This window comes from Carya illinoinensis, chromosome 1, assembly GCF_018687715.1.
Source record: "Carya illinoinensis cultivar Pawnee chromosome 1, C.illinoinensisPawnee_v1, whole genome shotgun sequence".
Classification (NCBI taxonomy): domain Eukaryota; kingdom Viridiplantae; phylum Streptophyta; class Magnoliopsida; order Fagales; family Juglandaceae; genus Carya; species Carya illinoinensis.
In genome coordinates this window covers 4302259-4326294 of record NC_056752.1, presented here as the reverse complement: position 1 = coordinate 4326294, position 24036 = coordinate 4302259, and the positions used below count along the sequence as shown (strand labels likewise).

The 24036-nt window shown below is 36.6% G+C and overlaps 3 protein-coding genes across 5 annotated transcripts; 2 read left to right on the top strand and 1 right to left on the bottom strand.

The window, feature by feature from the left end:
* Positions 1-1409: 1409 nt before the first annotated feature.
* LOC122306591 (NASP-related protein sim3) lies at positions 1410-5975 on the bottom strand. Its single transcript, XM_043119022.1, has 6 exons — positions 5602-5975; positions 4680-4936; positions 2961-3161; positions 2729-2819; positions 2281-2548; positions 1410-2194 (listed from the first exon to the last, which is right to left on the bottom strand). The coding sequence occupies exons 1-6, from the start codon at positions 5910-5912 to the stop codon at positions 1868-1870; spliced, it is 1455 nt and encodes a 484-aa protein (XP_042974956.1). The 5' UTR covers positions 5913-5975; the 3' UTR covers positions 1410-1867.
* Positions 5976-6853: 878 nt separating this feature from the next.
* LOC122306584 lies at positions 6854-7613 on the top strand. Its single transcript, XM_043119011.1, has one exon. It carries the CDS (start codon positions 6913-6915, stop codon positions 7423-7425), a length of 513 nt encoding a protein of 170 aa, XP_042974945.1. The 5' UTR covers positions 6854-6912; the 3' UTR covers positions 7426-7613.
* A 3410-nt stretch (positions 7614-11023) lies between these two features.
* Positions 11024-12921, top strand: LOC122306571 (thioredoxin-like protein HCF164, chloroplastic). 3 transcript variants are annotated; one of them, XR_006241473.1, is made up of 5 exons: positions 11024-11329; positions 11445-11648; positions 11752-11855; positions 12279-12611; positions 12737-12921. XR_006241473.1 is itself a non-coding variant. In XM_043118995.1 (4 exons), exons 1-4 carry the CDS (start codon positions 11153-11155, stop codon positions 12559-12561), a joined length of 768 nt encoding a protein of 255 aa, XP_042974929.1. In that variant the 5' UTR covers positions 11025-11152; the 3' UTR covers positions 12562-12712. The 3 variants fall into 3 exon arrangements, 1 of the variants encoding a protein (XP_042974929.1); XR_006241471.1 differs by having other exon boundaries at positions 12722-12921; XM_043118995.1 differs by lacking the exon at positions 12737-12921 and having other exon boundaries at positions 11025-11329; positions 12279-12712.
* The last annotated feature ends 11115 nt before the right edge of the window (positions 12922-24036 follow it).

Below are 24036 nucleotides of genomic sequence, written 5' to 3'. Positions count from 1 at the left end.
TTTTACCTTCAAATTTAGAGATCATCTTACCATTCAAGCTTCTTTTTCTTTGGGGTTCAGAAGTCAGATGGAATGAAAAACTAGAATTTATTAAAGATGCATGGTTAATAATTTTCTCAGTAACATGCTTTACATTTTCATCTTGCTCCAACAAAGATTTGCTCTAGTATTATTCTTGCTCACATAGATGCTTTTGGGAATGTCGATAACTCAGAAACAATCTATTTGGATCATATATGTCAGGGCATAGAATATCATATGTATTCTATGCCATAGCCTTTTTAATACCACGATGGATAAGGATGATCTCCATTTCACTTGAAATTGATAGTATGCGTTTAGTTGAAACTTGGGAGTGTTACGATCATTCCACTAATCACTATAATCACGTTAAGAAGTAGAACGCCAAAAGGTCCTATATTTTACGCTAAATGAATACTATTACCACTAATACGACCAACTTGATCATTTGATTATCAAATGACAAAAGGAGAGAAGGTTGAGAGCCCTTGATTCGCTTACAAATCAATAACCAAATTAAATGTCACGTATGTAACCACTTTCTACTTAGATATCATTTTCTATGGATACTAAGGATGAACTTTTGGAACAATCAGTAATTTAATTATTTTGTTCGGTTATAGTTATACCTTGGTGGATGAACAAGATGACCCCTGCAATGGAAGCTTGGTGTTGGCGTCCTTGGAGGGGATTACAACTCCAGGCCAGGAGCGGCACATACAATGCTTACCCTCATCGATGCTTGCATAGAGGGTAGTCAAGTGCTTCCCAGTTCCCACACCCACCCCAGGAGTACTTCCCACATTGCTTGCAATCCACCCTGAAACACATTAGGGAACACTCTTCGACCTTTTAAGGTTTCTAGGAATGGATTAATGTTGCTTCACTTCATTTTTTCCGTCTGAGTGAATTATATAACCCTCTCTACACCTTGAGATCTCCGCCATCTCCACCCTTGTCTTTCGTCACTGGCCTCCTACTGAGAGGACCAGATTACTTACTGTTGAAGGTAACGCTATGCATAGTAAGTCACCCATCTGCTTGTATCCAAAGCGCTTGGTAGTTGATTCCCATTTGTTATTGACTTCCAATTTTGGCTTACCATTTTGGATTGTTCCATGTGGTAATATCTCATTGAAAAAGCAAATGCCCTTTCTACCCTTTGGATGTTCAAGCATACAACTTATATGCAAGCTGCAACATAATCTAAATCCAATGGACGAGTGCGTGGCGAGAAGTCTAAGGAACTCGACCTGTTTTCTGGTTTATTTATTTGGGAAAGGAAAATAAAAATAAAAAACAGGAACTCGACCTATTTTCTGGTTTATTTGTGGAATGGAAAACAACAAATAGAAAAATAAAAACGAAACATAATGGAAACTCCCATAAACGATCACGAAACGTAATGTGAATTAATGGGATATACCACGCTATGTAGGTCAAGATGCAGGATGCAATTGAAACAAATGAAAGCTTAGTGCTTGTTAGAGCATGCACCATCCGATCAGCACATCATGACAACTGACAATCTAACCTTACAGCAAGGTCACCCACGAATCCTACCTTACAAAACAAGCATTGTACCCTCGTACCACACAACTAATTATCGTCATCAATTGCAACCAATTCAAGTCATCTACAGAAAGGATTAGTTATTAGGTAGTCTTGAAATATGGACACGTGCTACTCTCATCCTGTCACAAGATGCCATATCATTAAAAATTAATGCCTACGTAAGCAATTTTAATGGCATGGCATGACATTTTGTAATAGGATCGAGAGGTACCGCATCATCCATACTTTGGGGGTACCTTTCCCAAACAAAGGCCACCATAATGCAAAACCTTCAAGAGGTTTTTCTATCATCTTTATTTTCTGATGAATCCAATGCAGGTTTCTTTGTTGGACTTGATTCTGCTGTGACTGAGTTCACACGCTTGACTCCTCTTCCTACCACGCCCAGATGCATGACTCCAGAAGACCCATTCGTGTGAGCAGTGGAAATGGTTGGGGAGTCAAAATCTCCCTTGCTGTTAGCAGTACCCATCTGTGAGGAGTTCAACGCTGCTGGAGATGCACTCTTTTCACTGCCACTTGACTTAACGGATGCAAACCCTAGAATTTCAGCGAGGATTGACTTTGGATTAAGGGCCAGTTGCTGAAGATCTTCAAGCTGCAAATCCAAGGATGGCTGATACAGTCAGGATAAAGTAACATATGAAATTATGAATGGACTTCCTTGCACAAATATAAACATACCTTCTTCTCCAGCTCACCACAGAGGTCATTGAGTGTTCCAATCTCTGCTCCTTTATCTGTTGCAGAATTATCAGACCGAGACACATTGGAGTTGCCACCCTGATCTAGCTCAGAAGCAGATGAGGAAATTGTTGATTCTGAGGCACCATTTACTTCATTCATGAGCCGCTGCACTCGAGACTTGCAAACCGATATAGCTTTCTGGCAATATGGAATGGCTTCTAGTGGTTGGGACCCAACCTCCAGACACAAACAGATCCGGAAATTCCTGAATTCTAAAGTTAAGGTTGTGACTCATTGGGAACTCATATACTTTAGTGCTTATTAAATCTTAAACTCACCACATACATCCATTCATTGAAAACATCTACGCATGTAAATAGGTCTGAAGCAACTTCTGAAATTGATGTCTCAAAACAAAGGAGTCTTTTTATCATGAAAAGGATACAGTTCAGCTATCTGTCTACTATCTTGTTCAACCAGCCGTTCTAAGAGAGATAGTGCTTTCTGGTAGTCGCTGAGAGAAGTTTCGATGTCCTCTACATGAAGCATAACAAAGACATAATCCATCATTAAGACATACAGGAGGCTTTCAGAGAAACCCACCAAAAAATATGTGGAGTCAAAAAGAAAAAGGCAATATAATGAAGATATCCCCAAACCCAAAATACTAGACAAACCTCTTTCCAGTGCCACTTCTGCCAATGCTGATAATATGTCCACTTTTTCCATTGAGTCATTTGAGTGTTTTTCTACAATTGCTCTCGCAACATCTAGCATTTTCCATGCCAAATCAAGGTCAGACTCATCCTCATCTGCTTCAGCCAGATTCTCACTATCACTATCCTCATCTTCTTCTTCTTGGTCCTTTCCACTTGACACTGCACCAGAATAAATATACCTTGTGAGAGTGTAAAATACACTAATCCATAGACACTCTCTCAAAAGATGGTGACAAAAATGAGGGGAAGTTTAAACTTGTTGAAAGCAACTGAAAACGATAAGAGGGGGAAGATGAATGCCATATCTCAGTGTCTTCTACAAAAATATTGTGTAAGCCAGCATTAGTTATAGCCTTTAGTTATTCGTTAAAAAAAGAGTAATTCTACATATCACACTCCATCCCACTTTCATCCCACTATGTAAAATGTGGTACTTTTATGACCCTTGGATCATCCTTTACTTTTATGATGAGTCATGTCACCTCATCATAGTGGGACAAAAGTGAGATAAGAGTGTGGTATGCAGAATTTTCCTTAAAAAAAGCACTAGAGCATCAGTCTACCTCCACCTAGATCCATTCAAACTTCAGCTAGTCACACATATTCTCCATGGGTAACTTTTGTGTGCCCATGGGTGCATAAAAGCAGGTACATCTTTGTGATGTAGAGAGTCAAATGGTATTCAACATTACACATACTTGATCAGTATTTTCAAGGTGCAATATCCAAATTGGCTAGCCAATATAATTGCAGAACAGAGCATGTGGATTTTCCCCAATATTCTCAGTATGTTACTGATGGGAATGACAGTCAGATGAGTTGCTAACCAGACACCAGCTACTAATGAAAACCAGATTCTGTAAGCCACCAAAGCAAGAATGCACACACATGCATACAAACACTAAGTGCAACCCCTTCATCGACATCATACAACTAAGCTGAGAAGCAGTTATAGCTCATAATCTTGCATAGTATGGTTCCTTACATATAACAAGTCATTCCACTTATGTACAGATAAATTTATTGTTTAAATCATAATGAATGAAACACATTTTTTCAAAGCACGTTGCATGTTGTAAAAGACTCAGATAAAAATCAGGTAAGATCCATGCAATAAATTAGACAAGGACATTGTTATCAAATTCCAACAAAGAAAGAGCAGATTTTTTCCCCTTATAATTAACAAAGAAAGAACAGTTGCCAGATGAAAGTTCTTCAACTTGGAGATATAGTCATATTTATTTGCATAAGAGAATACCTTATATAACATACGCATCAGTACCTTCAGTATAGTTTGTGGTCATGCAAAAACATGTGAAAGTGAACATGGCGATAACCCAAAAAAATATTCCATATTGAAAGACATTTTTTGTCATCAAGTTCAACTTTAGATAACAGGTGACCAGAATCCTTGCAAGCAGCTACAGAGATATCAGACAGAAACACAGAAATGGATACAACCAATTGTCCTAAGTGCTGATATGCTATGAGAATTTCTTCCAACACGTAATACATTAGATATCACTTCACATAAATGAGTTTGAAACATAATCGTGCACCATCGATGTATTGAGGCTAGTGCATGGCTTCATTTATAACCAAAACAAAAAGAAAACTCTTCCACAAATCTGGTCTTAACCAAATTAAATTATCAAACATGACGAGCAAGATACAAACCATTATCTGCTGCTCCATCCTGATGATTCGTACTTGCTTCCTCTTCAACATTATCCGAAACAGAAGCTGATGTAGATTCCCTGTTTATAGCATTCTTAACAGATCCATCTTTAGCAGAGTCTTGTTGAGAATCACTCTCCTTCTTGGGTACAGCACCCAATGGATCAGCCTCATCCTGAGCTTTGTACAGCAGTGCACATCCATATTTATAGTATGCAAGGACACATTCAGGAGCAAGTTCACCATAGTGTGCAACCCTAATTTCAAATAGAACTGCCAGTAAACCATTTATTGTAGAAGAGGAATTATAAAGACGAAAAAAATTTCCTTTCTAACTCTCCCAAATAAATCGAATCAAGGGATATGGAGCATTATAAGATGAATCTATTATTAAAATCCAATTAAATATGACTTCGAGATTCTGCTTAGACTGATTTTAGCTCTTTAATGCTTTCAAAATGTGTTATACCACCTTTTATCATACTTGAAGCTCAAGCAATACCATAAAAATCACGCATCATTAGACCTCATGACAAAGGAGCACTCACCAACAAATAAACGAAGAAGCTAATTACAGAACAAAAGCACCGAAGACATGTGCAATACAAATAAGAAACTTTCCTAAATCCATTCGTTGAGCAAAAGAAACAAACCCTATACTAAACTTCACATAATTTAAAGGAAAAGAAACACGCACCTCAACACCTCAAACTTCCCAGAAAATTCTAACAAATTATTTACTTCCTCCCCCTAACCAAATTCCCACCCACCCCCAACCACACCCCCCCCCCCCCCCCCCCCGGGCGGGGGTTTTGGTAAGCAATAATTTTTCATTAATATTCAGTAGATTTAGCCATTAAAGTCCATGGAAACAACCAAAATGATATCAAGAAAAAGAAAGACCGAAAATTGAAAGCCAAACCTAATCTCTAGGGCACGGCTGAAACATTCGGCGGCCTCGTCTAGATCGTTATCCTTGATGGCCTTGGATCCTCTATCCATCAACTGGTCCGCAAACTCCAACGATTTTTCTCGATCTCCTTCGGAAGAAGTCTCAGCTGCGTTGTTGTTGTTGTTGTTGTTGCAAGTGGACTCGGTGCCCCCCTCAGGGTTGGACTCTATGGTTGCCTCTTTCGAGGTACCGTTTTCCTGAGCGTTCGGAGCTACGGCTTCGTCCACTTCAGGTGCCGCCATTGTAACCGATGTTTCTGATGCTGGAGCCTCTTCAGCCATTGCTACGTTTGATTCGAGGCAAATAGGAGGGTCCGAGTGTTTGCTTTAAAAACCCTTTGAGCGGAAAAAGCAAAAGGGCAAATAAATTTAGGCGTTCATCGGAACCTTAAAAAAATTAAAATCAAATAAAATAAAAAATAAAATAAAATAATCAAAAATTAAAAATAAAATAAAAAATAAAATTCTCACTATTTTATATATTTTAATCTTATTTTTTTATTTTTATTATTAAATTAATTGAGTTGTTCTATTTATCATTCATATATTATATATTTGTTATAGAAAAAATAAAAATAAATATAATGTGTAGTATATGGAAATGATAAATAAAATTATTCTAAAAATAAATATAAATTGTCAAAAAATGAGAGAATAAATGTAATAAAAGTAAATTTAAGACACAAAAAAAAAATGAAAATAAATTTATTAATTAATATGAGAAGTTAGATTAGAATAATTTTAGAAATATTTGTAAGAAGTAACAACAAGAGAGCTCTTTGTAGTCACATGACATTTTGTAAAATAAAAATATCATTTATAAAAAGGTATAGTTATTATTTATTTTTTGTAATATTATTTTTTATATAAATATGAGTAATGGTATATATAATTTTAAAGGGGATAAATTTTGAATATTTTATTTAAAAAAATAAAGTTTATTATTAAAAAATAATTTTGTATATAAATGTCAGATTTATCTAATTTTTTTAAAATGAAATGTATAAAACTTATACATGCTTAGAGTGCAAAAACTATTTCTATATAAATATACTTCTTCTTTTTTTTCACAAGAAGGGGAGGTTGCGAATATAAATTTTTTATTTAAAAATTCAAATTAAATAAATAAATCGACAAATGCAAATGTCTATATCAGCCATATGTCGCGCCACTCGTTCTGCTAGTTCGCAGAAAAACGAGGGTAATATTGGAATGGTGGCTTCTTAAAAAATGCCAGACCACATAAACGTTTGAGGATCAGCATAGTCCCACCACAGCGCCTATGGCTTCCACAATCTCGCCGCTGCTCCAAACCCTCTCACACGGCCGTCTGCGCAATACGCCCCTTATCTCCTGCAAGGCGCAAGCCTCCAAACCCGAGCCAACACGTCGCACAACTACCGTTCCATCCGGAAGGAGACAATTGTTGTCCCTCCTAGCGGCGTCGTCTGCTTTGACGGCGATAGAGCGGCCGTCGAATGCGGTGGACATTCCGCTGTTTGGATTGAGGAAGAAACTGAAAAATGCGGAGGAGGAAGCGGAGGAGATAGTAAAGGAGGGATTTGAAGCGGCGGAGAAGGGAATAGAAACGGTGGAGAAAGGAATGTTGACGGCAGAGAAGGGGATAGAAACGGCGGAGGAGGGAATCGAAAAGGCGGAGAAAGGGATCGAAACGGTACTGGGTTTCGGAGGGTTGGCGCAGGCGGGAGTGGTGGCGGGAGCGGAGGTCGTCGGGATAGTGATTGCTACTTCGATCGTGAATGCTATATTGGGGCCCGAGGCTCAGAAATCGTAGTTCATGTAAACAACCACGAATGATCGGTGGTTGAATTTCAATCAGTTGTTAAACTATTTTTCTGGTTTGTAGTTTTTGTTAATTTGTTGTGCTTTCCTCGTGTATATGAAGAAACCATCTTCAACGTTTGTGTACTTCGATCGACGAGACTGCTCCACTAGTTTAAAGTTTTGTTTTGTTTTTTTAAAGCAAGCTTCATTAATAATAAACTATACACTATTACAACTGAGTTCATAATTAAGCGAAGAAATATGAAGGGTCCTTGCCACCATAAGTTCAGAACATAGTCTGGAATACACTGATGAGAATGCTTCCATAAAGGAGGTTGGAAGCTGTCCATTATGCTATTTGATGCGCATATCGATTTTGTCATCGATGAATTTTTTACGCTCACCAATTTTTAGAAGTATATAGCATATATTGGATATCTCTGATAATATTCTGCGTTCTCCAATCTGTTGAAGCATTTGATTTGGAGATAGCCTGAATTACTTGTTTGGAATCTCCTATGATGATTTTTCTTGTGTCCCTATTTGTCGTTTTCTGTATTGCCTTTAGTGTCGCAACAGGTTCACCAACATTAGGATTTGTGTTTTGATTGCAATCAGTACGCATCGAGCACAAATATTGGGGCGCCTTGATCATTTCTGCATATAGTTGCAATTGTACTTCCATTCATCCTCACTATTACGTCAAATAAGAGTGAGTGGAATCCTTGAGGGGCTTGTCATTTGGGAACGTGTTGGGAAGATTTAATGGTCCAAGCTCTAATATGCTCTGAGAAGATTTGGGAAACTTTTGCCATGAAACAATTTGGATTGGGACAGTTTGCATTATGAATGACCTGGTTTCTAAAATACCAAAGATTATCTATGTAATGATAGTAAAGATTTGAAATGAATGAGTATCCTCTTTAGGAATATTAAGACCAGTTAATGGATTAATGATGATTGAGATCCAAGTTGAGATTGGGTGGCTAGCAAAGTTTTCAATGTTTATGGGCCATTTGGAGTTTCTCCACAAAATTCTAGAGAATGGATAATTGAAAAACAGATGGGAGAGGTCTTCTTCTTCAGATTCACACAAGGGACATAAGACTTGATCGTCACTTGGGGAGAATTTGGTGCAAAGCCTTCCAGAGGAGGTGTTTCAATCTGTCTTGAATCTTAAGTTTCCACAATTTTTTGTATGTTCCTTAATCTCTTTCATCTCTAGCATTTGACGTGAAATTTGAGGCTTAATCATGGCAGCATAGGCTGATTTGACAGAAAATTTCCTGGTGTAATGGTGAAGCCAGTTTATCTTGTCAAGAGTGGAGAAGCAGTTGTAAGAACTAAGTGGAATTTTTAGAATGGCATTGACAAATTCCGTATTGAAAAGAGCCTGAAGAAGGAGTGAGTTCCATCTTTTGGGTTATTCCAATGTCAGTTTAGCTACTTTCATACCATTCTCTCTTATTGGGTTATTAGGATTGGGGATGGGTCTGAGAGTGGAAAGGCCGAGAATCCAAGGATCTATCCAAACATTTGCAATTGTTCCATTATTAATCTGAAAGCACATGCTATCCTTTATGAATTTTCTTTGTTTCATAAGGCCTTTCCAGAACCATGAATCCGTGTGTCTCCCATTTACTTCAAGGAAAATGGAGTTTTTCAAATATTTATTGGTTATGAAATTTTTCCAAAGACCTTTGGTGTTACTACAAAGGGAACAAACAAATTTTGAAATGAGAGTATTATTAAAAAAACAGTTTTTTTAAGCCCTAGTCCTCCAAAAAAATTTGGCATACATATAGTTTAAAGTCTTATTTTGATTATCTCTACAAATGTTTTTGCCACAATTTATATTTTATATTTATGAATAATTGAGTTTTCATGGCTTCATGGTATATGATTCGATTCTTTAAATGAAAAACCTGAGTTTAAAGCTTTTATGAAAAAAAAAATGTTTGATTCCATTAGTTATTTAGTTTTGACAAAGAGACTATGTCATAAATTCTATCTACATATTTTTAAGAGAAATGCTTGTATACCGCTCAATTGTACCGCTCGGGAAGAATTTTTTTTGTACTTAGTCATTAAGAAAGTGATTTTAAGTGTATTTATGTATTTTTTATTTTTGAAAAATATTTAAATCTATTAGAAAATGTGAAAAAAATGGTCTAGTGGTCTGTTTGAGCGGTGCACTCTGAGAGACAGAGTAGCACAGCTCTATTTTTAATAGTCTTTAAATGATATTTATAATCGTGAGTGTGCAAATGTTGTTTAATTATTTTGAAAAAGAAATAGTAAATATGGAATTTACAAGAAAATTAATTAATTTTTTTTATAGAAAATTTGATTATTTTTTTAAAATAATTGCACGTTGCTTACATACTTTACAACTATATCTGGTATTACTCTTTATATAATTCATTATATAATTTATGTATTGTGTTAGAAATATGATTTTTTTTCTATTTTGTTTTGTATACCTAAACTCAGATTAGAGTTGAAATAACACTTATATAAATAAAAAGTTGCTAAAACTTATAGGAAGAGTTGAGTTTAATACAAATTATATTATTTAATAATTATCCTAATTTTATGTTCACAAATTCATTTAATATATCAATTGAGCCAAATTTAAATTTAATCAAGATCATTCTAAACGTTTGTCATTCAAATTTGTTTATTTATAGCTCTATTTTATATGGATGGACATATATTCAAAAACTTGCCAAGTGCAAAACTTAAAAAAAAAAAGAAAAAAAAAAGAAAAAAAGAAAAAAAAAGAAAGCATAAGAAATGAGACAACGTGATAAAGAGTGTTTATGTCTTATTATCTTGAAATTTGCATTCATAGTCCATAAAAATAGTATTTTTCTTCTTATTAAGATAGAGTTATAATGTTATGGCAACCCTAAAAAGATCCTAACATAGTCTACAAAGATGTAATAATTCTAAATAGGTGGACATAAATAAATATAATAAAATAAATCACCATCATAGTATCGGATTATGAATAATTATATACAGTTCTAAATCGTGTAAAATCCACTCACTCCTTTTAAAAAATATGAAATTTATTATTAAAATAATAATTTATTTTGTGTAAGTTTTGAATTTATCTATTTATTTAAAAAAATATATGAGAGACTTATACATCTAAAAATATAAATATTATTTCTTATTTATTATATAATTATTACGACAAAGACTTCGTTTGGAACATGAACTCATTTCAATTCGAGTTTAAATTTAAGCCTATCACGACATTCAAATATATAATTTTTAAATTACTAAACATCACTCAACTCAAGAATTCATGTAATATATATAATTTTTTTTAACTCAATATTTATTTATATGCAGGATTGATAAATTTTTTTTAATATTTCATAAAAATATTTAAATACATCTTAATATTAAAATACGTCTAAATCTATTTTAAATATATTTTATAAAATTTATGCTACCATCTTAACTGGCTGATATTAACAAGAATTCAACTCAACTTTTAACATTCCTACGTAGTCCAACAAAACCTTGCTAGCCTAACAACTGTTGAGGAAAAAACAAACAGTAGCGTAATAGCTTAATGCAAGTCATTTTTTCCAGTAGTTTGGTCAAAGACTTCTCAAAACCTTTGACCCCTTTCATATCTTATCTCCCAAAAAACAGAGCCACTGTACGGCTAGCGGTTTGGGCTCCTTAATTACTTCAAAAATCTGCACCCAGTTATCTCAATGGCTCGCGTCGCCTCAAGCTCCGTCGGCCTCCATAGATTCCGACCCACCTTTCGAACCCCTCAACCTTCCCGGCTCACGAAGACCACCCCTCTTCGCTACCCCAGCAAGACCCATAAACTTCGAGGCATAGCTTGCTGCCAAACAAAGCCTGACCCAGTCGAGACCTCCTCGTCGGTACTTTAATTTCCCCTTCTTTAGTTTCTTGTGCCAATCTCGCTCCTCCTGGTACCTTAAGTCGTATCCTCGTTTGGAAAGTCCTCACTTGTTTCGCTTTTGTGGATTTATGTAGGAAAAGTTGGTTGATGGCAGTACCGATGCCCAAGCAACAAGTTCCTCCGTGAACAATGGTCCTCCGAAATTCCCAAACAAGGGCTTCAACAAGCAGATAGCAGTAGTCTCTACTCTCGCTGCGGTGGGGCTTTTCTTATCGGCCCGATTAGATTTCGGTGTTTCTTTGAAGGACCTATCTGCCGCCGCATTACCTTACGAAGAGGTTTTATTGTGTAATGTTTATTTATTTGGCTTCCATGTCATATTGTTGTTGTTTTATTTGTTCAGAATGTTGTTGCTTTACATTATCTTTTCTGGTGTTTCAGGCTCTTTCAAATGGGAAGCCCACTGTTGTGGAATTTTACGCAGATTGGTGCGAAGTATGCCGGGAATTAGCTCCAGATGTCTACAAAGTTGAGCAACAATTCAAGTGAGAATGATCTTCAACGCTTGGAATGTTTTCCCTCTGTTTTTGTAAACAACCAAGCACATGTTATACATTGCTCGAGTATCTTTGTGCAAGCTTAGATTATTGTTGGGACCGAGAAGGCTGCTAATGAGGCCTTGATGTTACATATTGGATAGATGGCCTTAACTCTAAGCTTTTAATCAATTTGAGACTAATTATGTGATACCCAATAGCTAATTTTGTTGTTTCTTACTCTTTCTCGGATTTTTCATTGCACGTGAACCTCCAATAACTATAAAAGGTTTGGATATTTGGATAGCATGTTTATTTACTACATATGATTTGGGAATGAAACTTGAAATTTACATATTGCATCCAGGGATGGTTTTTAAATCACTTCTCACTTTTTCTGAAACCAATTCCTACTTATCTTTTCTTATGCAGGGACCGTGTGAATTTTGTTATGCTGAATGTTGACAACACGAAATGGGAACAGGAGCTTGACGAGTTTGGCGTTGAGGGTATTCCTCACTTTGCATTCCTAGATAGGAAGGGGAATGAGGAGGGCAATGTAGTTGGCAGGCTTCCAGGGCGGTACCTGCTTGAGAATGTGGATGCCTTGGCACGTGGGGAAGAATCCATTCCTCATGCCCGTGTTGTGGGACAGTATTCGAGTGCTGAATCAAGGAAGGCACACCAAGTTGTCGATCCTCGTAGCCATGGGTAGACTCAGATGTTTCCTTCCCCTGCGGGATGCAAACCGTCAATTCATCACTGGTAATGCATGTAGGAGGCAGTCTCCCATTTACTCATGCTATACACTTTCTATACTTATTGTGAACAAGTTCGTAATGTTATGGAAAATAATCTTTTATGCATTCTGTTAGAGGTCTTTTATACAGGGAAACCTAGAAGTGAAATCTCCATTCAGAACTCCTGGGTTTGCTGCTTTCGGTCGCGTGCTAGTGCACCCATACCCGATTGGACCATGCTGGTTAATAAATATCTAAAAGCTGAGGGAACTCATTTGTAGCTACCCAGAACCATATTTCTTTAGAAATCTCTTGATATACGCTTTTTTCCCGAATCTTTGTTGAAAAGTAACTGCATGATATAGAACTGTACTTCTCCTCCTTTAAATGCAATGCAAGCCCTTTGAAACATAAAACTTACAAGTCTAGGCACCTAGTTTAGTTGTTTCTACATTTGATCCGGGATTGAATCTTGACACTCTAGTCTTCAACCTGCAGCTTCAAATGTCGCATTTGAAATGTCATTTCCAATCGTTTATTTCCTAAAGCAAGTTGCTGCCCTGCTTTACAAGTTCTCTGGTTTCCCTGAACCGTTTCTCAGTTAATCTGTTGTACAAGTTCTTGAATATCCCAGTCGAGAACAAGAAATCTGTTGTTTCTGTCCAGGAAAACACTCTAGTGCCCTTTCTTTCTTTAGTGCCCGTTCTTTCTTTAGTCACTCTAGTCCCCTTTCGGAGCGAGCACTAATAGTGAGAAATTTTGGTAGGAATAGGAAAAGATAGAATGCTGGAAACTGAAGGAAGAATTTCAGGAAAAATTGACCCTTTTAGCTAGCCTCATCCACGTTATTAGTCCTCTCTGATATTTAGGCTTATTTGAGAAAATAAGTTCCTATGTGCATCTATTTACTATCTAATTCAAAATCCCAGGATTAATAGACTACTGAATTTAGAGATCTTTCTAAAAGACATGAAAAACAAAAACAAAATCTCTATAAACTTCCCATTTTTTCTACTTGTCGAACCATAACTACAAGAACGTCAGGTTAACTCAAGGGAACTTTGGATTAATGAGAATGACTGTAATTGTGTGTGTACCTGGTCAGTTACATATTCCTTTTGTGTGCAATGAGGGGTGTGAACCCGAACCCCTCGGTCAGGTGGCAATCGGAGGCCAGTCTCGGTGTGCGACGGACCACGTTGATGGGGAGGTTCTCAATCGTTGATACGGAGGCCAGTCTCTATCATGAGTGTGGTGCAATCGGTAAATTTGTTGGCTTGAGATTTTGAAAAAATAAAAACTGTAATTCACAGACCGAAATATTCAAAGAACAATCAACAACCAAAGATCAAGAACAACATAGATGATTTTGCAGATCCACTCATATGCTCCTGTCTACTTGGAGCTGGAGAGAATTTCTCGAATGCAGAAAGGAATTATTTTAGCCAGTAATAGCATTTTTGCTGATAAAATGATAAATATTTATTTTTAAAATTCAAATTTAATGTCATAATTAAATAAGATAAATATTGATAAGAAATGATATTTACAATCTCTCGCATTCCCTGAAATTAGAATGCTATAGATTTTCAGGAAAGTCAATCGGGTAGACTATTCTAAAAAATACCGAGGATCAGGATCATGTCATAACAGGCTATTATTTTTGCCTAATTTTCGTAATAATTAAGAACGTTACCTTTTTTTCTTTTAATGAAAAATTAAGCGTTACTTGATGGAATGCTATATATATTAAACGACTTGGATCTGGACACCCACATTGCTTTCGTGCTTTCTCACAAATTCAAAGAATCATGACCACAAAAACCATTGCTTTTCGTGTGGCTATTCTTTCACTGGTACTTGCTACCCTCTTTGCTCTTCAGGAAGGTGCGTACGTTGTACATGATGATCTATGTATATGGTGCTCTTTCACGACAGTTTTTCACGTTGTTGATCTGCCTTGATTTCTATTTTCTAATTTAAGAGTTTTTTTTTTAATCAAAATTTCAGTGCCGCTTTTATGTTTATTAACATTTTAGTCTACATTAAAATTGAAAAGAAGTAATTTGATTGATATTATAAAATATCCCATATTTTAGAAATTATAATGATCTGATGGTATATAATTCGATTATTTAAATCAAAAATTTCGATTCAAAACCTCCTTAAAAAAACATAATGTTAATTTATAATGATGTTTTGGTTGCGTTAATCTGATGAAAATGACTGCAGGAACAGAAACAGCAACAGTTGATGTGATTAAGAGAAGCAAATTAATAAATGTTCCATTCTGCATCAAACGAAAGTGCGGTCATCCGCCAAGAACCTGTTGGTGCTGCCTTTTCGACAATAGCTGCGCTGGAACCATAGAGGATCCCTGCTGCTTTTACCAAGAAGCAGCCTGTGAACAAACTTGCCCTCATAAATAGTACTCATGCGTACTACTTATTAAAGCAGCTTAATCCTCCACCATTATATATATTTTATCAGAATTATCTATTGCACCCACCCATGTACACAGCATGCATGCATTGATATATTATATATATATATATATATGAATAAAGGTTAAGCACCCGTTTTTATATGATTTATTTATTTGAGATTTCAATTATTGGAATTAAAAATCGTATCATCTTGTCAAGAACTTGCCAATATAGAGAAAAGAGCATAATAACTACGTACTCGAATAATAGAACAGAAAAAGGAAAAAATATTATGTACACCCAATTATACACCTAATAATTACTTTAATTTCTCAAATAAAAATATTATGTACAGTCACTTTTACGTATTCTTTATACACTCCATTGATGATGTATGATTGACTGTGTCATTTTTTTAATATAAAATAAATGTTAAGTTCTGCCAAATCAATAAAATGTATAGAGAGTATACAAAAATGATTGTATGTAATAAATCAATTTATCTAGTGACGTGATTAATGGAAGCAAAATAAACATTCTATTCTGCTTTCGATCTCACTGTATTAAAGCATGTGTACCTACCTCAGATGATAACATCTCAACTGAATGCAAGAATCGAATATGCTCAATAGAAATATTGTAAAATATTGTAGAATATTCTAGACTATTCTTATGTAACTGCTCTCGTCTTCTATAAATGCTGAATTGCACTTAGTGCTACTGTACGAAGGATTGAATTGTACGTAATACCAGAAATGCCTCGATGAAATACAAAGTCTCTTTGATGAATTTCATCAAACACTTGTCTACGCTCTGTTTTTAGCTTGTTTCATCGTGCTGTGATTGGGGCAGAACCCGTTGGTGCTGCATGTATATCTGTCATCCAACCAAAACGAATCCCTGCTGGTGGTTCGACCAAGCAAGCCGATGCGAACGACGTTGGCATACTGTCTCTACAAATATTGGTCTTCCTCCCCGGCCTTAAAGCCAACTAGCTTGATCCTCCAGCATTTGAGAACGTACACGTCTTGCATTCACGTATTGCATTCATACTTGTATCCAATGTGCATATTAACTTGCATAAGAGATCAGCATTTGTTATTGTTAGAATCTTATATATAAGTTGATATCCTTCATTAATGTTTATGGGGATGTGTAAGTAATACAAGAACCAAACATACGTATTCAGTTCTCATAAATTAAAAATCTCCTAGAAATGGAAAATTTCTCAATAATAATAATGTGCTTCAAAACGTTAGATCAATGGCAACGACATTAATAGGAGATATATGATACTTTACTATTTCAAGATCACAACTCAAAATCCTACGTCATCATATATATATATATATATATATATATATCAAGTCATTAATTACTACGGTTTCGTAAAATTCATTTTGGAAGAAAATAATGTTTCTTAATTTGGGTGTATCGACTTTTTTATTCCTTGATTGAATATATATAGTTTTGGACCATCCTAATTTTTATAATTAAAGTCAATCATGTGGTTAATGATCCTTAGGGAAACTCTTTCAAATAATAATTGTCGGTGAAAATTGTATGTAGGAGTAAAAAAGTTACAAAGAAATTTAAATTAAACGAAATCAGATTGGATTGAAGTATGAAAATCTTACTCATTTTTAAAGAGATTCAAGTTGGTAAATAAAGTTTCAAATAAATCGGTATAACAGACTTACTCTTTGACTTATTTTCTCCAAAATACAACGCAGTTGATTGTCATATATATAGTTCAAATAAACTCTATACAATTAGTAGTTAAGCCCAAAGCTTTACTAGAAAAACCATCTCTCTAGTTGATATAGAAAATTCTCAAGAGTAAGCACACACTTTGCTTTAAGAAATCGGTAATTAATAAAATTGTCAAAGACATCGGTAATTTATAAGAAATTTAAACATTGGATGATAGAGAGATTTGGCTCCTATATAATAAATAGAGTAAATAATATGATTTAAATATATAGTAGACGTTTAAAACAAAAGAAATAGCAATTGGCAATAAATAGAATTAAATAAATTTCAAATTCCACCATTAAAGAAAAAAGCTACAATAATATTCTATTTATTAAAAAATACTAACAACAATATTAATAATGGAAAATAATTCAGGAAATTGCAACTTAAGCAAGTCCATCAAATAGATTAAACTCACAAAATCCAAAGGATCACGAGCCTCCCATAATAGACTGATATTTTTCATAATTGCCATGGCAAGAACGCGGTACATTACTTGACGGAATGTTATATATATATATATATATATATTATAGGCTCGTGTGTATATATATAAATGATATATATATATATATATATATATATATCTAATGCTATATATAATTTTACGACTGTAAATATCATTTATATATATACACGAACCTATAACCTATGCATTACCGTTATTTATGCTGGATTTTATAGATATATAAAAAAACAAATCATGGGATGGAAAAATAAAATCACACCAACTTTTCATTAAATGTCTACAATTACGCTACACATTTCAACTGTGCATAATAGAGTCCTTGCTAGTAATTATATTAAATTGGAAATACATTGATACATTACATATTCATCAAATAAATTATTGTCAAAAAATTGCTAAAAAAACATAAAATTAAAAAATACATAGTTTTAATAAAAAAAATAAATATTATATGCCTTCACTAATCAACTAATCACGGCTCCATTCCTCAAAAATCATTCACAATTCTAGGTATATGTGAGGAATGATAAAACCTGTAATCTTTAGAATTTTTTGCATAGTCAATGAAAAAACCATTGACTGTCCTTGGATCCAATTTCTTTAGTCATGGATTATAGATCCTAACTTCAACTAGACAACTCCATACGCGCATATGCCTTAAACTAGATTTCCATCATTTCCATAATTCAAATGGTATTTTGGGAATAAATTTAGATGGAACCCTATTTAAGATATATATTGCAGTTTTAAAGGCCTCACTTCACAAATATAGAGGAAGATTACAATTACTGAACATACTTTTTACCATATCCATAAGGGTACAGTTTCACCTTTCAGCAATACTATTTTGGTGAGGTGAACCTAGTATTGTATACTGAGCAATAATATCTCATTCCTTGAGAAAATTTGCAAATAGACTCGGCCGTTGCCCTAACTCTATATATATACCATAATATTCTCCACCCCTGTCAAATCTCACAATCTTTATTTTCTTTTCTAATTGTCTATTTACTTCATTTTTATATATTTTGAAAGCATCTAGTGCTTCAAATTTATAAAAAAGTAGGTAAAGATACATAAACTATGAATAATCATCAATGAATGAGATAAAATATCTCTGACCATTCAAACATGGGGTACTAAATAGTCCACATATGTCAGTGTGTGATCCCAAGAATTTCCTCACTCCTCTTGGCACCTTTACTTGTTTTGTTAATTTGTTTACCCTTTATGCAATCCACACAAGTACCAAGATATGAGAAGTCTAAAGTTTTTAGGACTTCATCATTTACTAATCTTTTAATTTTCTCTTTGAGATATGTCCCTGTCTCCTATGCCATAATATAGAGGACTCATTAACAATATTACGTTTAGTGCCAATATTATCATACAGAGTTAATAGACTATTTTCCAAAATAGAATCTAAATTTAATTTATACAAACCATTAATCAAGGTTCTAGAGCCTACAAATGTGGAGTTTTTAAATACATAAACATTTGAATTCAGAAAATTAAATTTAAATCCTAAAGGTACTAATCTAGATATAGAGACCAAGTTTCTAGAAAATGAAGGTACATAAAATGTGTTTTCAAGATCCAAAATATAACCATTATTTAAAATAAGTCTAAAAGTTCATACAGTCTCAATGTGTGAACGCATCCCATTTCCTGAGTATATGCCTTGTTCACTTCCCATAGGTTTCCTTAGGTTGAGAAACCCCTGCATGATATTGACAACATGAATTGAGGTATTTGAATCAAGCCACCATGTATTATGATGAGAGTCTACAAAATTAGACTCATAGCACACAAGAAAATTAAGATTACTTTTCTTCTCAAACCATGATTTATACTTTATGCAATCTTTCTTTTTGTGCCCTTTTTTTTTTTCGGCAGAAGAAGCATGTATCATTATCTTTATAGCATTTGAATGTCGCTTTCCCATCCTTCTTCCACTTATTAATACCAACACTTTTTCCTTTCTTCCATTGTCCCTTCCTTTGAGTAACAAAATGAACTTTTGCCTTTCTTCCATTGTCCCTTCCTTTGAGTAACAAAATGAGCACTCTTAATATTTTCATGTTTCTCTTCTTCTTGTACACATAAGGTTAAAAGTTCATTATTGGACCATTTTTCCTTATGTGTGTTGTAGGAAATCTTAAATGGTTCATATTCTCTAGGAAGAGAGTTGAGTATAAAATGGACAAGGAATGACTCTGAAATCTCAATCTCTAAAGACTTTAGTTGGACTATAATATCCCTCATTTCCATTATATGCTCACGCACTCTTTTGGATTTGCCATGCTTCATAATTGATAATTTATTCATTAGGATGCTAGCCAATGCCTTATCAGAACTAACAAATTGCTCTTCAATAGCCTTTATGTAGTCTTTGACTTTATTACATTCTGGGATTGAACCTCTAATACTCTTACTCACATGTGACTTGATGAGCATTAGGCTTAATCGGTTAGACTGCTCCCACTTTTCATAGGTATTTTTATCTACCAATGAACTTGATTCAATGGGTATAGGTGGTTCATCCACACGGAGTGCCAAGTCCAAATCTATCCACCCTAATGTTAAAAGAACTTTTTCTTTCCAGTCCGAAAAATTATCCCCATTCAGAATTAGAATATTAGAAGATTTACTATTTAAAAAAGAAGATATAGTAGCTGCAATAACACAACCAAGAACATATATCACTACTTTGAATCAAATAATAACTATAGTTTGAATCGACCAATGTCTAATTCAAAAAATAAATTTAAATCTTCATGTGGGTAAAGATTGTGATATGCATAAGATTTGCTTATATTTTTCTTTATAATCAGACCAATGTTTTACAAATATTTAGGAAAAAGAGATCCCGCACCTATGGGTATAGGAAATCTCATTTCGCTAATATCATTTTCACTATCTTATTCCAATTAAATCATAATTTTTTTTCATAATAATTACCTCCATGTAGGGCCAAGTAATTACTATAATGATTTAATTGCAATATAAAATGCCATTATAAAATCATACAAACAAATATTTTAAAATATTATTATGTCTTAAAATGCTGTGGCCATTCTCAATACAGAATAATATTTATACTCTAATATGGCATTTTAATTTTTAATAAATTCATTATAACGTACTCATTCATGATGATATATCTAATAATCAAACATCAAGATGATTCAAAATATATATAACTAGTTTTTGTACACAAATCTAATTATGAGTCTTTGATTTGTGTAAAGTAACCAAACAAATTAATAACCACAATTTTGCTGACCTAATGGTTAGACAAACTTATATATATATATATATATATATATATATTAATGTTGTGTTTGTATGCCCTTGGGACAAGTTGCTCAGAGGCACGGGTCTTCACTTGTGGCAGATCCTGAGGTGGGAGAGGGGTGTCCTGGGGAACCTCCAATGCCAAAGTTAGTATAGAGTAGAGATAGAAAGTGCTTAAAGAAGAAGATAACAGTGGTGTATAATTGACAATAGACTTGAATTCGTTTGTAATTTTGGGCGACCTTTTATACTTGGTCCTTCAGGTTAGGAGAGCCATGCCTTGTGTTTTGGGGTAGAGGGACACCTCTCCCTAGATTCTCCACTGCCATATTGCATTTAATGCGGCTTGATTTTTTTGGTGTCGGTCATTTAATGTGGTGTGGGTCTCTGGTAGAATTGCCAGATGCCGTCTCTTCCCTTTTCCCCGATTATAGTTTCCTACGCTCTTCTGCAACCTCCTATCTCAATGTTGATGATTACCTCCGACCCGCACTGGGCCTGAGCCCACCCTACCTACATGAGTCTAGGACCCATCCCGGGCTACCAATGGGGGCCCTTCCAGGCTCGAGCTGGCATTCTTGGAACTTATGGGGCTTGGCAAAGTAATTAGGCCTGGGGCAATGTCATGGCCTTTAGGCCTTGATGAAAATACCCCATAACAGTTATCTTGCCAATTCTCATCGAGTTGACTTGATGGGAATTTCCCTAGCTTCTCGTTTATCACAGTTGATCACTTTTCTTGTCACCGAATGGTGGCATGAGCAGTAGTTGTTCCACGTATTCGAGGCTGATTCCTTATATATTGCTACTGGGGTGTCGATACGGTTCCCATCGCTTCACATACCCTGCAAGTTTAGGTAGTTAGACGCTACCCCTCTCTCTGCGACTGTGAGTCCATGCCTTTAAATTCTCTTCTCCTTCCGTCCGAGTTGCTACCTTTCTTTTGCCTCTTGTACTTTCGCTATGCTCACTGCCCTCCTTTTTTTCAACTTCAACTTTTTCTTGCTTAACTTAGCTTTCCTAGCCCCGATGGCTTCCCAGAAATCCATCAACCTGACTGGCTCCATGCCGTACTTTGAGGTTGGTTCGTTAGAGCCCGGGTTCTTGGGTCACCATTGGTGCTCTGGGGCCACTCCGACCTTTCTTCAATCCCTGGTACTGACCTACCATATTTTGGATTCAGTTACTCTAGAAGCTCCTAGGCCACATGAATGGGTTGTGAATGCAGATGGCTCGGTAACATGGATTGCTCTTTTTCATAGCATGTTTTCCAGCGGGTTAAGACTGCCCTTTCTCCATCCTGTCCATGAAGTCCTGCACCACTTGGGGTTGGAGCCTACTCAGTTTCATCCAAATACTTGGCAGATTTTGATGTGCTATTGCATGCTGTGGCAGTGGGTTCTATCAAAGTTTGACCCAGAGAATGCTGATCTGACTTACAGAAGAGATCTGTAGCTTTAGGGGAATGGCACATGTGTTGGTTGTGCTTGAGCTGAGATACCGCAAAGTCTCAGACTGGTGTGGTAGATTCTTCTTTGCAAGTGGCCGAGGATGGGAATTCCCAGTGGGACAAGTTTTCCTGGCTGAGTTCCCAATCAAGGCAGCTTGGGGAGTTGTGTCGGGTGACAAGGTGGTGCGCCTTGTGGCCACGTCTGATGAGGCATGTCGCATAGCTATCATGCGGGATTGGGCAGCCCAGCACCCGCTCCTAGTTCACTCCGAGGTCCTTCTTGGGGAAGACAGTTTGGCTGCTTTCCCTCATTAAGTCATGTTATTTCCTCTGCCCGGGGTGTGGTGGCTGATCCTTTGCTGCACTTTTCGAGGAAATGGGTCACTGAATCCTCTCCTGAAGACAAGGGGAAGAGGATCTATTTGGAGCCAAGGGGAAGGTCTAGACGTCTCCAAGGCCTTGGCTCCCTAGACGGCTAGTGCGGCCCATCCCGTCTTCGCAGAGATGGTTGGCCATCATTCTTCTATAATGCCCTTCAAGCAACGGTGGCCTGGGGAGTTGTCGGGCCCGAGTGCAACTTCCAAGTCTCTTCCTGTTGCTGTCCCTATGAAGGACCCAATCCGTAGGAGCCCATGTATCTCTACAGATGCATCTGGCACTTCGCAAAGGGCAAAAATGGTCAACATGTACTTCTGGATAGAGCATCTCAGCAAACTTGGATGGTGGCACCCCCTTCCAGAGCTGAATGTTGAGATGTCTCCCTCTCCATCATCCACTGCTCGATCCTTGGTTGAAGCCTTTGATCTTGATAAGGCTTCAGATCCCCTCCTTGTAGATCCCGATGACGAATGCATCTCTGATTCTATACGTGTCTGTTCTGCGGGTGAGAGCTCGAATGTTATCGCTCAGGCCTGATTATAGGCTGGTAGAGTTGCCGATGGGTCTGGAGAAGGGAGGCCGGTAGACACGTAAGATTCTTCCACCCCGCCGAGCCTTGAAATGAATGTGCCAGATGCGCCTTTAGTTCACACCTTGTTGAGCCCTGGCAAGTCGGTGATTGGGGCAGTAGGTCCCTGTGGAGGTGATGATCGCCAGTGCAGGGGCGAGAGAGGCCCTTCTGTGGTGGCTCCCCCCGTTTTATCTATGAGCGAGGGTGCTCTGACATGGTCTGGTGGAAGTGTGCCTGAGACTACAAATGCAGCTGTTCCTGCCGATCCTTTGAACAAGTTTGTGCGGAAGAATCTCGCTATAGGCTGCCAAGTGGAGCAGCTACAAAAACTCTTCTTTGAGGTATTTCTTACATTCTGCATTCCTTTTCAACTCTCCTGGTCTTGAATCTACTTTCTAACCTCAGAGCCAGTCAGGGAATCAAAGTGCTAGCCCAACGCATTGCTGAGGATGAGATACGACGTCTTTGGTCTGTAGTGGAACAAGGGAGGGAAGAGCGGGGATGCTTGGAGTCAGAGCTAGCTGTGGCCTGGGATTGGGCTTTGAATGCCTAGGAGTCTCTGAGTAAGCTTTAGGAATCCTATGTTGGATCAAGATGCTGGAGGGGGAGCATTCCGACCTGTCGGCCATTGTAGAGGATCACGGGGCTTTGTTGGCTATAGCCAGGTTTTGCAAGGAAGAGGCATTGGCCAACCTGGCTACCACTCATAAGAGGACTGCTAGTTAGGAAGTGGTTATCTAGGATCTACGTAGCGACCCATGGTAGGTGCAAGAGGTGGCTACGCGATCCAGTAGGCAGCTGGGAAAGGCTCTCTCTATCCGTGACAAGGCATGGTCTAACGGGTACTTGGAGGGTTGGACAGGATGCGTGACTTTGTCATCCTCAACCCTCAACGTAGTTCAGAGGCACTGGAGGGGCATCTATGGACTTTGGACTTCAAGATCCTAGAGCCTGATGCCACAGCCCTTAATCATGCTGGCGAGTTAGGGTGGGAGACGATCCTAGATGCGTTCCTACCGGAACATGATGACCCAGGCGACTTCCTCCTTGCGAGCACTTCTGCGATTGGCACAAGGGGAGGGGACTTTGAAGATCTCTTTGTTA

Coding starts and splice junctions, on each gene's coding strand:
- LOC122306591 (XM_043119022.1), bottom strand. CDS start 5,912: ATGGCTGAAGAGGCTCCAGCATCAGAAACATCGGTTACAATGGCGGCA. Junction 2,549..2,728: donor AGTAGACAGATAGCTGAACT/GTATCCTTTTCA, acceptor TTTAGAATTCAG/GAATTTCCGGATCTGTTTGT. Junction 2,195..2,280: donor GTGGTGAGCTGGAGAAGAAG/GTATGTTTATAT, acceptor TTGGATTTGCAG/CTTGAAGATCTTCAGCAACT.
- LOC122306584 (XM_043119011.1), top strand. CDS start 6,913: ATGGCTTCCACAATCTCGCCGCTGCTCCAAACCCTCTCACACGGCCGT.
- LOC122306571 (XM_043118995.1), top strand. CDS start 11,153: ATGGCTCGCGTCGCCTCAAGCTCCGTCGGCCTCCATAGATTCCGACCC. Junction 11,649..11,751: donor CCGCATTACCTTACGAAGAG/GTTTTATTGTGT, acceptor CTGGTGTTTCAG/GCTCTTTCAAATGGGAAGCC. Junction 11,856..12,278: donor AAAGTTGAGCAACAATTCAA/GTGAGAATGATC, acceptor TTTCTTATGCAG/GGACCGTGTGAATTTTGTTA.